The sequence below is a fragment of the Bos taurus genome, chromosome 8, assembly GCF_002263795.3.
Source record: "Bos taurus isolate L1 Dominette 01449 registration number 42190680 breed Hereford chromosome 8, ARS-UCD2.0, whole genome shotgun sequence".
Lineage (NCBI taxonomy): Eukaryota > Metazoa > Chordata > Mammalia > Artiodactyla > Bovidae > Bos > Bos taurus.
Genome location: NC_037335.1, coordinates 64,146,469 through 64,160,699, shown reverse-complemented (window position 1 = coordinate 64,160,699; position 14,231 = coordinate 64,146,469). Strand labels below are relative to the sequence as shown.

Sequence of the window (14,231 nt, the reverse complement as noted above, 5' to 3'; positions counted from 1 at the left end):
ATATATTCATTAAATGTGTAATGCCTTTAATACTAACTACTAGAAAAAGTGCTATTATAAAATAATTACAGTGTGTAAAACTTGGAACCCTCAGAGGCCGCTGGTGGGAATGTACAATAAAATAGTACAGGCCCTTTGTGAACTTGCCAGACTTTTTTTTTTTTTTTTTTCCAAATCATTAGTTACTGTCTGATCCAGTAACTTCACCTCCAGGCATATACCCAAGATAATGGAAACGTATCCACACTAAAACTTGTACATCAGTGTTCATAGCAGCATTATTCATAATAGCCCAAAGTGGAAACAACAAATGTCTATCAATGATGAATGGATACCCAAAATGTAGTAAATCCATATAATGAAATATTGCTTGGACATAAAAGGGAATGAATTTCTGATAATGCTGCAACATGGATAAACCTTGAACCTATACTAGAAAGCAGCTAGTCATAAAAGGTATATTGTATGATTCCATATGCTATGTCCAGAATAAGCAAATCTATATAGATGGTCATAAAGAGTCAGACACAACTTAGTGACTGAACAATAGATGGAAAATAAGTTAGAGGTTGCCTAGAGCTAGAGAGTTTAGAGGGAAATGGGGAGTGACTGCTGAGAACTATAGGCCTCACCTCTTTTGAGGTGATGAAAATGTTCTTAAATGTTCTTAAAATGTGGTGATAGCTATACAAAACTGATTATACTAAAAACCACTCATTTGTACACCAAATGGGTAAACTGTATAGTATGTGAATTACAACTCAATTTGTTATTGTTCAGTCACCAAGTCATGTCTGACTCTTTGCAACCCTATGGACTGGAGCAGGCCAGGCTCCTGGCCTGTCTCCTGGAGTTCGTTCAAACTGATGTCCATTGAGTTGGTGATGCTATCTAACCATCTCATCCCCTGCCACCCCCTTTCCCTTTTGCCTTCTATTTTCCCCAGCACCAGGGTCTTTTGCAATGAGTTGGCTCTTTGTACTAGGTGGCCAAAGTACTGGAGCTTCAGCATCAGTCCTTCCAAAGAATATTCTGGGTTTTCTTTTAGGACTGACTGGTTTGATCTCCTTGCAGCTCTAGGAATTCTCAAGAGTCTTCTCCTGCGCCACAGATTGAAACCATCAATTCTTTGGCGCTCAGCCTTCTTTATGGTCCAGCTCTCATATTCATACATGACTACTGGAAAACCACGGCTTTGACTACACAGACCTCTCTCGGCAGAGTGATGTCTCTGCTTTTTAATACGCTACCTAGGTCTGTCATAGCTTTCCTTCCAAGGAGCAAGTGTCTTAATTTCATGGCTGCAGTCACCGTCCACAGTGATTTTGGAGCCCAAGAAAAGAAAATCTGTCACTGCATTCACTTTTTCCCTTTCTATTTGTCATAAAGTGATGTAACTGGATGCCTGGATCTTCCTTTTTTGAATGTTGACTTTTAAGCCAGCTTTTTCACGCTCGTCTTTCACCTTCATCAAGAGGCTTTTTAGTTACTCTTCACTTTCTGTCATTACCATCATTCTGAGGTTGTTGTTATTTCTTCTAGCAGTCTTGATTCCAGCTTGTGATTCACCCAGCCTGGTATCTCACATGATGTATTCTGCATATAAATTAAATAAGTAGGGTGACAATATACAGCCTTGCTGTACTCCTTTCCCAATTTTGAACCTGTTTTTGAAGTCTATTTTGTTTCATGTCCAGTTCTAACTGTTGCTTCTTGATCTGCATACAGGTTTCTAGGGAGATAGGTAAGGTGGTCTGGTATTCCCATCTCTCTAAGAATTTTCCAGTTTATTGTATGTGACATAGTATGTGAATTAAAGCTCAATAAGGCTATTATAATCAACAATGATTTTGCAAAGATGGGGCAGGCTGAACTAGTAAAACAGCATGTGTGACGTATATAGTAAAGCTGGTAATGGGGTTAGCAAGTGGATAATCATCAGGTAGCAAGTGGATAATCATTAGAGCAGAGACTACACTGGCATCTAATATCTTATATAGCACAATACTAACTCATGCAATCTCCTTATCCTAGGATCAAACACAATTATCAGATGGTCAGATAACATTTATGTAGCATGTTGGATGTTTACAGAACATCTTCACATTTCATTTGGTACTATACATAAATTCCAAAATCAAGATCCTCAAAATCACAAGACTAAACACTACTTTTAAGAACTTACCAAAATATCAGTATTGTTGTAACAACTAGAGAATCTCTAATCAAATTCTTAGATTCCTAACTCTATGTTAGATTTTCAACAGAAAGTTAAGATATTCTCATATAAAAACTCATTTTAAACATTTCTACTTCGGCTGACTTCTTGCAAAAATTTTCTGAATAGACATTAGACCCATAGGAATTTAAAGCTTAAATAACAGGACTGCTTTGAGTTACCTTGGGTACCAACTATCTCCATGTGAAGATGGGCAAGTCCACTTGCTGTGGACAGAGCAAGTTTTATCATTCCTTCCACAGTAACTGTGTATCTGTTCAAATAATCAAAAAGGGATCCGTGCTCATGATAATCTGACACCAACCAGAGCTGAGTCCATGTGCCATTGTCTGCCAAGTAGAAAAACAATATTTCAGATAGGCTATAGAACATTTATGATTTATCTGTTCAAACATTATGACTTTTTACTCAGTCCTGAATCACACAATGGCAACACATTGGTACCTTACATTTGTATAGATTTCTTTCATATTTTGTTTTTCTTGTTCATATATTTTCATTTATTTTCAGTTTTCTTATACATTTATGTTTATATCCTTTAGGTCCTTAAATTAAGTCACCTATTCTTGAGACTGAGGCAAAGACAACTAGTCCATTCAAGAGACAAAGAATCACAGTGTAAAGACACTGATCTCGAGTCCACACAAACAGTAGCAGGGATGGGACTGTTTAATACATAGAAGAATGCCTGGTCCAGGTGAGGTGCTCAGTGATTGTTCCTGGAAGCTGGGAGGGAAACAAGGAGGAAAAAGAGAAATACCTGGAACCTAGCACAGCCATAGTGGGAATAGAATATTAGGGGACAAACCATATGTGACCTTAAATGAGAAATGCAAGCTTTAATGACAAACTGTGTATACAGTTCAACAAGAAGCCAAGTAAGATTATTACAATTCCAAGGTATCCAGCTTAGAAAACTATAAAAACAGTAGTATCACTGACACATGGGGTAGCTGAGATAGGAACTAAAAATGTCAGGAGGGGAAAAGGCTGGGACTGAATTTAATTTTACACAAGGTAGTTTTAAACCTCACCAGCTAAGAATGTGCCTTTTTCCAAAAGTTCAATTAACTGTAAACCAGTATGTGAAATGAAAATGTATTTTCCCTTAGGAACCATGGTAAAGGTTCTGGCTGGGCTTCTAGGCTAGGCTGGTCCACAAAAGTCCATTTAGCCTAGAAGTAGCTGGAGAACCATATATTTCACAAAATCGTGATAGCAAAACAGTATTACAACAATACTAGGAGGCAGGGCATTTCAGTAAAAGATGCTTTACTTGGAGTCATTCTGACCTGGGTTGGAATCCAGGGCCTGGCTGTTACTGATGACTACGTGACCTTAGACTGGTTAAGAAACTTCTTAACCAGTGAGCCTTTGTTTCCTCTTTTACACTACAAGAATACCTTAACTTTTCAAGACCACTAAGAAGATTTTAAAAATAAGATAATAGGTTTTTAAAAAGCATTTAGCATGGCACACAAGAACTAAAATGTGCTATTTCCTTCCCTGTTAGTTGTAAAACGAAAGAAACTCAAAGTGACATAAAACACTTTATTTTGAAGGTTGTTACTTGAAAGAAAGCAACTCTGATTAGAAGAAATTAAGGAATGAAATGTTTTCAGAAGATTCTGGAGGAGGTTGCTGAGTATTTTTGAAAGGATTTAGATATTCATGATACTAATTCGTTATAAATTTGTTCATAAACTTTAATCAACTGATTCTGTTCAAACTTGTACCTTTCCTTTTCCTCGATACAGGTATATCACTAAGTACATCTGCATGATTAACCACAGCTGAATTCTGGAAGGTTCACAAATAACAAGAAATAAATTCGGAACACAGTAAGATGGAAGACTGGGAGAGTTTCTGAGGTAATTGACAAGAGAGGTGGAAGGATATACTAGAGGCTATGCCCACATAAAGGGTTGTCTGAGTTGGAATTAACTAAATTAGGAGGAAAATAAAGAAAAGGGAATAGGGGGCTGGAGGTGAAGGTGGTGGGGGAGCAGCAGCCCTAGGTTCTAAGCAGAGTCCATTGCCCCCTAACACAGAAGAAAGGAGAGTAGGGAAGAGCCAGCAGGGTCACCAATTCCCACGGTGACCACTAGGTGACAGCACTAGCTTGGTTGCTGCTTGAGCACAGAGTAGAGTTCAGGGCACAGTAGCGGGAGCGCTTTTTGCCAGTCAGCATGTTAACAACTTAGAACAAGCCTAAAACATGCTGGGCCTGGTAAGAGCCTCAAACTGCAGTTTTTAAAGTCACTGCCACCACTGAATTTGAAACCAAAAATGTGGGTGAGTTCTTTGACGGAGAAATTACTATTTGTAAAATTAGAGCCTTCATATGAGTTAACAAGGGTTTCAGAAAACAAAAGCACCTATTAAGAAATAAACTCACCCAATCAATCAGAAAGTGGAGAAAAGACCTAAACAGACATTTCTCCAAAGAAGACATACAGATGGCTAACAAACGTGAAAAGATGCTCAACATCTCTCATTATTAGAGAAATGCAAATGAAAACTACAATGAGGTATTATCACCTAACACCATTCAGAATGGCCATCATCAAAAAGTCTACAAACAATAAATGCTGGAGAGGGTGTGGAGAAAAGGGAACACTCTTGCACTGTTGGTGGGAATGTAAATTGATACAGCCACTATGGAAGATGGTTTGGGGATTCCTTAAAAAACTAGGAATAAAACCACTATATGACTCAGCAATCCCACTCCTAGGCATATACCCTGAGGAAACCAAAATTGAAAAAGATACATCTATCCCATTGTTCACTGCAGCAATATTTACAATAGCTAGAACATGGAAGCAACCTAGATGTCCATCGACAGCCATAAAAAGGAATGCATTTGAGTCAGTTCTGATGAGGTGGATAAACCTAGAACCTATTATACAGAGTGAAGTGAGTCAGAGAAAAGATAAATATCATATTCTAATGCATATATACAGAATCTAGAAAATGGTACTGAAGAATTTATTTACAGGGCAACAGTTGAGAAACAGAATAGACTTATGGATGTGGGGAGAGGGAAGGAGAGGGTGAGATGTATGGAAAGAGTAACATGGAAACTTACATTACCATATGTAAAATAGATAGCCAATGGGAATTTGCTGTATGGCTAAGGAAATGCAAACGGCTCTGTATCAATCTACAGGGGTGGGATGAGGAGGGAGGTTCAAAAGGGAGGGGATATACGTATACCTGTGACTGATTCATGTCGAGGTTTGACAGAAAACAAAATTCCGTAAAGCAATTATCCTTCAATAAAAAAATTAAAAAAACTCCCATCAGTTCAGTTCAGTTGCTCAGTCGTGTCCGACTCTACGACCCCATGAATCGCAGCACTCCCTGTCCATCACCAATTCCTGGAGTTCACCTAAACCCACGTCCATCGAGTCGGTGATGCCATCCAGCCATCTCATCCTCTGTCATCCCCTTTTCCTCTTGCCCCCAATCCCTCCCAGCATCAGAGTCTTTTCCAATGAGTCAACTCTTCGCACGAGGTGGCCAAAGTACTGAGTTTCAGCTTTAGCATCATTCCTTCCAAAGAACACCCAGGACTGATCTCCTTTAGAATGGACTGGTTGGATTTCCTGCGGTCCATAAGACTCAAGAGTCACCTCCAACACCACAGTTCAAAAGCATCAATTCTTCGGCGCTCAGCCTTCTTCACAGTCCAACTCTCACATCCATACCTGACCACTGGAAAAACCATAGCCTTGACTAGACGGACCTTTATTGGCAAAGTAAAAACTCCATACTCACAGAATATATTGACTGTTTTAAAGCATTGGGGAAGAAGAAAAATGGTGTCTGAGAGAAGAAAATGAAAACTAAGGACTTGGTCAGACTATAAGTACTAGTTTTGTTTGTTTTTAAACAATACCAAATTGGTAGTATCTATTGATAACAGCTGCTTACATCCATCATCACCCCAGGTCACAAAAAGTAGATAATCACATATATATGCCTCCTGATGAGGTGCAATAGAAAGAATACAATATGTAGAAAGTATATAATATTTTCAGTCAGAAAACCGATAATCAAATTCAGTTTCTAATTTTAACTACCAGTTTTCAAATTATACAGGAGCAAGTTCAGAGATACTGTACGAATTCAATTAGCAAATCTAGAATATGATAAGCTCTATAGGACAAATAATCCAGTTTCTTTAACAAATAAACTGCAAGGGAAAAAAGGGGGGGGATCCCCAGTGTTTTTAAAGGATTTAAGATAAATATCAACCAAATGCAATGGATCCTAAAAATGAATAACCAATAAGTAAACAATTGCAGAAATATGAAACTGACTAGGTATTTGATGGCATCTTTTAAATTGACAATGGTAGTATGGTTATGTTTCATAAAAAAATGATTCCCTATAATCTAAAGATGCAAACTGAAATATTCATAGGGAAAAGATGTATTGCTGGGATTAGCTTCAAATAATTCAAAGGGGGCAGAGTAGATGGAATCAGAACTCAAATATGATTTGCAATGAGCTGATAATTTTTGAAGCTGGGTAATGGGAATCCCCATCTATTTGCCATGAAGTAATGAGACTGGATGCCATGATCTTCGTTTTCTGAATGTTAAGCTTTAAGCCAACTTTTTCACTCTCCTCTTTCACTTTCATCAAGAGGTTTTTTAAGTTCCTCTTCAACTTTTTGCCATAAGGGTGGTATCATCTGCATATCTGATGTTATTGATATTTCTCCCGGCAATCTTGATTCCAGCTTGTGCTTCTTCCAGCCCAGCGTTTCTCATGATGTACTCTGCATGTAAGTTAAATAAGCAGGGTGACAATATACAGCCTTGACATACTCCTTTTCCTATTTGGAACCAGTCTGTTGTTCCATGTCCAGTTCTAACTGTTGCTTCCTGACCTGCATATAGGTTTCTCAAGAGGCAGGTCAGGTGGTCTGGTATTCCCATCTCTTTCAGAATTTTCCACAGTTTATTGTGATCCACACAGTTAAAGGCTTTGGCATAGTCAATAAAGCAGAAATGAGAGTCCCTTGGACTGCAAGGAGATCCAACCAGTCCATTCTGAAGGAGATCAGCCCTGGGTGTTCTTTGGAAGGAATGATGCTAAAGCTGAAACTCCACTACTTTGGCCACCCCATGCAAAGAGTTGACTCATTGGAAAAGACTCTGATGCTGGGAGGGGTTGGGGGCAGGAGGAGAAGGGGACAACAGAGGATGAGATGGCTGGATGGCATCACTGACTCGATGGATGTGAGTTTGAGTGAACTCTAGGAGTTGGTGATGAACAGGGAGGCCTGGAGTGCTCCAATTCATGGGGTCGCAAAGAGTCGGACACGACTGAGTGACTAAACTGAAATGAATGGGAATCCACTATCCTATTCTCTACTTTTCTGTATACTGGATATTTTCTACAAATAAAAGTTTAAAAAAAACAAGTAATGTTCGTTGTAAATAAATTTGAAAATACAGAGAAACAACAAGAAAAATCAAAATCACCCATGAACACCAAGATTAAACACTATTAACATTTTGAAGAAATAAATATTATTGAAGAAAATGGGAAGGGAGAAGAGTAAAAAGATGACTATGGTTATGGCCTTTAAAAAAGAATGAAAGCATTTTTCTAAAAAAACAAATAGCAATGCTGGGAAATACATTTGATTCAAAGCAAGTACAATGAGAGTTGAGTTTAATACAAGTCTCTGACAAAAGCTAAAAGGTAGGGATTGTGGGCACTGCTATAAAAACTGAAGCCAGAAAAGTAAGTACAGTCTGAAGTGACTTTTCAGTCACTGCTCATCCTGACTGTCTACACACATGGCTTCCTCACTTGCTTCAGCATCTGATCTGACCCCTGGCCTCAATCACCTGTGTACCACAGGCAAGAAAGGGTTCATCCACATGGTTACCAAGATCTAGGTGGTTTTAGAGAAACCATTTCTCTAAGTGAGTTTACTTAAAAGACTAATCTATTTAGCCCTAGAAATTTAAACACAGAATACACTTGAGAAGTTATTTTTATTCTCCCTATAAATAAGCTCATTAGGAAATACTAGAATGCCCTAATGGTCAGGAGGAGAATAAAAGGAAACGTATCTGAGCTCTAGTCTGAAACGTATCTGAGCTCTAGTCTATCTCAGAACTCTGGGCAACAAGAGCTTATGAATTTTTTTTCTCTGTTATGACTATATTCAATATCTAACTTCCCAGAACCAAATTAACAAAAGCATATAGTTTCATTTTTTGTTTTTTTAAATAGCTCTTTATACTTTATGAAGTAATTAGAGGTTTAGGAACATGTCAAGAATCAAGAAAATCTTTTAGAAGTTCCTGTTTCTAAAGGCTTCTAATGTATTCTGTTTTACTTAATAGGTCTAATCAATATGACAAACATCCATTTCTCATCAAATATGACAGTGTTTAGTAGTCTTATTTGTAGAATGAATTAAAATATATTTTGTTACACTCAGAGGAGAAGCAAATGTCACTGACCTTTATTGTCTGCTGCTATAAATCCCAAGATGTTTTCGTGACGTAACATGACAGTCTGATAAATCTCTGCTTCACGGAACCATGAACGTTCTTCTCTAGAGGAGAATATTTTAACAGCAACTTCTTCTCCTCTCCATTTTCCTCGCCAAACTTCTCCAAAACGACCTTTGCCAATACTTTCTTGTAACACAATAGTTCTCGCAATTGTTCTCTGAACAAGCAATGGTAAACCTAAGGATAAAAATAAACAGTATTCAATACAAAATATTAGTATGTGTTTCTAACCCAGGATAGGTGTTAAAGAATGACCCAAAAACTTAAAATCTCACTGAGGAAATACAGAGTAAATTTGTGAAATCAGTAATTCATAATAAAAAGGAAACTAATAAAAGGATCCAGAAACTCCTAACAGTCAAGGTAGGCTTTAAAAGATAAGCTGAATTTATACTGGGTTTACAGAAGGGACAGGACTAAAGAAGAAGAGAAGGTAAGGTGTTTAGATAGGAGGAATATACAAGCAAAAGTAGAAGGAAGGAGATCGATGATACATGTTTAGGGAACCAGCTTAGATAAGCAGAATGGGGACGTGTGTAGTAAAACAGTAGAACAGGAGGGAAGCTGCGTCGGAATGTGAGGAGTACTGAATGCCAAGCTCCAGATGACCAGTGAAGAGCTGTAGGAGAAAGAGGAACTGGTAAACATTTCTGAAAGGGGGCCATGAATGGGAAGAAATGATTTACAAATCTTAGTTCAGAAAGATGAGTCTGGTAAGTTTTAAGAATGGGAGGGAAAAAGTATGTAAACACCAGAAACAAGAGAAGTGAATTCTGGTCTAACTTTAAAAATGATCACAAAAACCATCTCAGGACAAGAAATTTACTAATTTATGTGCTAGGACAGCTCCTCTAGGCCCTCCTGCGCCCGTGCAGCCACGGCTCCTTGGACGTGGGGTTGGTCCTCCTGGCCACCGCCCCTGGCCTCGGGCCTGGGGTAGGTCCTCCAGCCCGCCGCCCTTGGCCTCGGGCTTAGGGGCGTGGGGTAGCTCCTCCCGCCCGTGGCGCCTGGCCTCAGGCTTGGGGCATGGGGTATCTCCTCCCGGCTGCCACCCCTGACCTCAAACGCCGGTTATCTCCTCTCGGCCACTACCCCTGACCTCGGACGCGGGGTAGCTCCTCTCGGCCGTTCAGTAGGGAAAACCACTAGACCATTCAGGTATGACCTAAATCAAATCCCTTATGATTATACAGTGGAAGTGAGAAATAGATTTAAGGGCCTAGATCTGATAAGACTGCCTGATGAACTATGGACTGAGGTTCGTGACATTGTACAGGAGACAGTGATCAAGACCATCCCCATGGAAAAGAAATGCAAAAAAGCAAAATGGCTGTCTGGGGAGGCCTTACAAATAGCTGTGAAAAGAAACGAAGCGAAAAGCAAAGGAGAAAAGGAAAGATATAAACAACTGAATGCAGAGTTCCAAAGAATAGCAAGAAGAGATAAGAAAGCCTTCTTCAGCGATCAATGCAAAGAAACAGAAGAAAATAACAGAATGGGAACGACTAGAGATCTCTTCAAGAAAATCAGAGATACCAAGGGAACGTTTCATGCAAAGATGGGCTTGATAAAGGACAGAAATGGTATGGCCTGACAGAAGCAGAAGATATTAAGAAGAGATGGCAAGCATACACAGAAGAACTGTACAAAAAAGATCTTCACGACCCAGATAATCACAATGGTGTGATCACTGACCTAGAGCCAGACATCCTGGAATGTGAAGTCAAGTGGGCCTTAGAAAGCATGACTACGAACAAAGCTAGTGGAGGTGATGGAATTCCAGTTGAGCTATTCCAAATCCTGAAAGATGATGCTGTGAAAGTGCTGCACTCAATATGCCAGCAAATCTGGAAAACTCAGCAGTGGCCAAGGGCTGGAAAAGGTCAGTTTTCATTCCAGTCCCAAAGAAAGGCAATGCAAAAGAATGCTCAAACTACCGCACAATTGCACTCATCTCACACGCTAGTAACGTAATGCTCAAAATTCTCCAAGCCAGGCTTCAGCAATATGTGAACCATGAACTTCCTGATGTTCAAGCTGGTTTTAGAAAAGGCAGAGGAACCAAAGATCAAATTGCCAACATCTGCTGGATCATGGAAAAAGCAAGAGAGTTCCAGAAAAACATCTATTTCTGCTTTATTGACTATGCCAAAGCCTTTGACTCTGTGGATCACAATAAACTGTGGAAAATTCTGAAAGAGATGGGAATACCAGACCACCTGACCTGCCTCTTGAGAAACCTATATGCAGGTCAGGAAGCAACAGTTAGAACTGGACAGGGAACAACAGACTGGTTCCAAATAGGAAAAGGAGTACATCAAGGCTGTATATTGTCACCCTGCTTATTTAACTTATATGCAGAGTACATCATGAGAAACGCTGGACTGGAAGAAACATAAACTGGAATCAAGATTGCCAGGAGAAATATCAATAACCTCAGATATGCAGATGACACCACCCTTATGGAAGAAAGTGAAGAGGAACTCAAAAGCCTCTTGATGAAGGTGAAAGTGGAGAGTGAAAAAGTTGGCTTAAAGCTCAACATTCAGAAAACGAAGATCATGGCATCCAGTCCCATAACTTCATGGGAAATAGATGGGGAAACAGTGGAAACAGTGTCAGACTTTATTTTTCTGGGCTCCAGAATCACTACAGATGGTGACTGCAGCCATGAAATTAAAATACGCTTACTCCTTGGAAGGAAAGTTATGACCAACCTAGATAGCATATTCAAAAGCAGAGACATTACTTTGCCAACAAAGGTTCATCTAGTTAAGGCTACGGTTTTTCCTGTGGTCATGTATGGATGTGAGAGTTGGACTGTGAAGAAGGCTGAGGGCCGAAGAATTGATGCTTTTGAACTGTGGTGTTGGAGAAGACTCTTGAGAGTCCCTTGGACTGCAAGGAGATCCAACCAGTCCATTCTGAAGGAGATCAGCTCTGGGATTTCTTTGGAAGGAATGATGCTAAAGCTGAAACTCCAGTACTTTGGCCACCTCATGTGAAGAGTTGACTCATTGGAAAAGACTCTGATGCTGGGAGGGATTGGGGGCAAGAGGAGAAGGGGACGACAGAGGATGAGATGGCTGGATGGCATCACTGACTCGATGGATGTGAGTCTGAGTGAACTCCAGGAGTTGGTGATGGACAGGGAGGCCTGGCGTGCTGCGATTCATGGGGTCGCAAAGAGTCAGACACGACTGAGCGACTGATCTGATCTGATCTGATCTGATGTGCTAGGAACTGGCTCCCCACACAACACTAATATCTTAAAGAATGATGCCAAGTAACTTACCTTGGTGATGAGATGTTGGCAGTTTTCTCACCAAATGAATTTGCTTGATTATAACATACAGAGTTTTCAATATTTTATCACACTTCATTTATATAAAAGTATTTACCTATAAAATTTAAGTAACTGTATTTTTGACTATTCTAATTCACTTAATAGTTCATGGACTAAGAACTGTCACCTTAAATTATACTGGCACTGACAATTAAAATATCAGTGTACATCATGTTCTACACTGTTTATGTAGTCTAATATGCATAAATCTGTGTCACAAGTAATCTATATTGAGTTGCCTACTACAGATCAAATTAACCCAACAGGGGTAAATGAAATTATCTGCTCTCTTTGGTTTCTAGTGTGAAATGCGTATAAATACAAACATTAAATCTTTGTCTCTTTTCATCTTTAAGCTTCTCAAATAGGTCTTTCCTTTCCCTTGCTCTATCCATCCACCCCCCAACTTCCTGCAAAGTAGTTAGCAGTCTAATTGTAAACAGTTGTTTTTACAAGGAGACTGCTGGTTAAAAATAAACCTGTAGAAATTAAATGAAGGAGCTCATTTGTATTATGAATAACCAATTCCTAATTATGTTTACAGTAGACACTAACGTACTGAAAGTACATACAGTAGACACTAAAGCCTTTGAGCAGGGCCACACCACGTACTTAAAAAGATGTAAAGCATACATAAGAGTTCATTTCAAGGACTTTACTGGTGGTCCAGCAGTTAAAAATCCCCCTGCCAATGCAGGAGACACAAGTTTGATCCCCTGGTCCAGAAAGATTCCACATGCTGGGCGGCTAGGCCCATGCACCACAACGACTGAAGCCCATGCACCTAGAGCCTGTGCTTGCAGTAAGAGATGCCACTGCAATGAAGAGTAGCCCCACTAGCTGCAACTAGAGAAAACCAGCTTGCAGCAGTGAAGACCCAGTGCAGCCGTAATTAAATGCGCTGTGCTTAGTCGCTCAGTCGTATCTGACTCTTTGTGACTGCGTGGACTGTAGCCCGTATGGAATGTAGCTCCTGTCCATGGAGGTTGTCCAGGCAAGAATACTGGAGTGGGTTGCCATGCCCTCCTTCAGGCAATCTTCCCGACCTAGGGATCAAACCCAGGTTTCCCACATTACAGGCAGACTCTTTACTGTCTGAGCCACCAGGGTTATATTTATTTATGTACTAATAAATAAATATTAAAAACACACGGGAAAAAAGGTTCCTTTCAGCAGGCTGATCTTGAAGTTAGAACGGCAAGAAATAAAAAAGGGGAATAGCAAATGGGAAGTCTGGAAACGCCTGACACGTTCAAGACTGTGTAAAGGGTACTGTCAAGAAAGGCTAAGAGGACAAGGAAAAGTCTGTCTTCCCCTTCACCATTGACAGATGCAGAACTAGAATTCAAAGTCAAATGTGAAAGTCCCTGGGTTGTGTCCGACTCTTTGCGACCCCATGGACTATACAGTCCATGGAATTCTCTAGGCCAGAATACTGGAGTGGGTAGCCTTTTTCCTTCTCCAGGGGATCTTTCCAACCCATGGATTGAACCGGGGTCTCCTGCATTGCAGGCGGATTCTTTACCAACTGAGCTATCAGGCAAAGTATCTGAGCATTAAAAAAAAAAAAAAGTAATAGTTTTCTTGTAAAGACAAAAATAAACAGGCCTAAGATAGATCTCAATGTTCTCTGCTTCTGTACCTTTTAGAACTGCTTGAGAGGAAGCTACAATAGGGAAAAATGCATGGTCCAAGCACCTTCACAAGCAGTGAACAATGGGAATAAGAGTAGAACAATATGCATACATTAAAGAGATCATAAGCATGAACAAGACATGATGAACACTGGGCTAAGAGATCTACATTCTCAAAAACGGACACACCCATGTGCATGTCCACACACAGTTTTGAGTCTAATGACTGCTTAGAGGCATATGCTTAAAGACAGGCACATGCACAACCTGCGGTGCAGATTCCTGCGACAGGCGTAAGGTTAACTTTAAGTTTAGAGGTGGGTACCAGAACCCAGCTCTCTATTGGCTCCCACAATTCCTAAGTTAAAAAGTACAGTCTTTGAAAGAGAGAGATAGGCCCCTTCCTCAAATATGGTACTGAGTAATAAACGTTTGAATTCATAACATAAAATGTTGTTTTACCT

The 14,231-nt window shown here is 39.8% G+C and overlaps 1 protein-coding gene across 2 annotated transcripts in view; it reads right to left on the bottom strand.

Moving 5' to 3' along the window:
• The window catches only part of TGFBR1 (transforming growth factor beta receptor 1), a 75,426-nt gene that overhangs the window by 22,159 nt on the left and 39,036 nt on the right, over positions 1–14,231 (bottom strand). For both annotated transcript variants that reach the window (XM_005210201.5, NM_174621.2), the window contains 2 exon segments: positions 8,734–8,964; positions 2,401–2,568 (listed from right to left, as the gene is read on the bottom strand). In XM_005210201.5, the coding sequence (XP_005210258.1) occupies positions 2,401–2,568; positions 8,734–8,964 (399 nt within the window).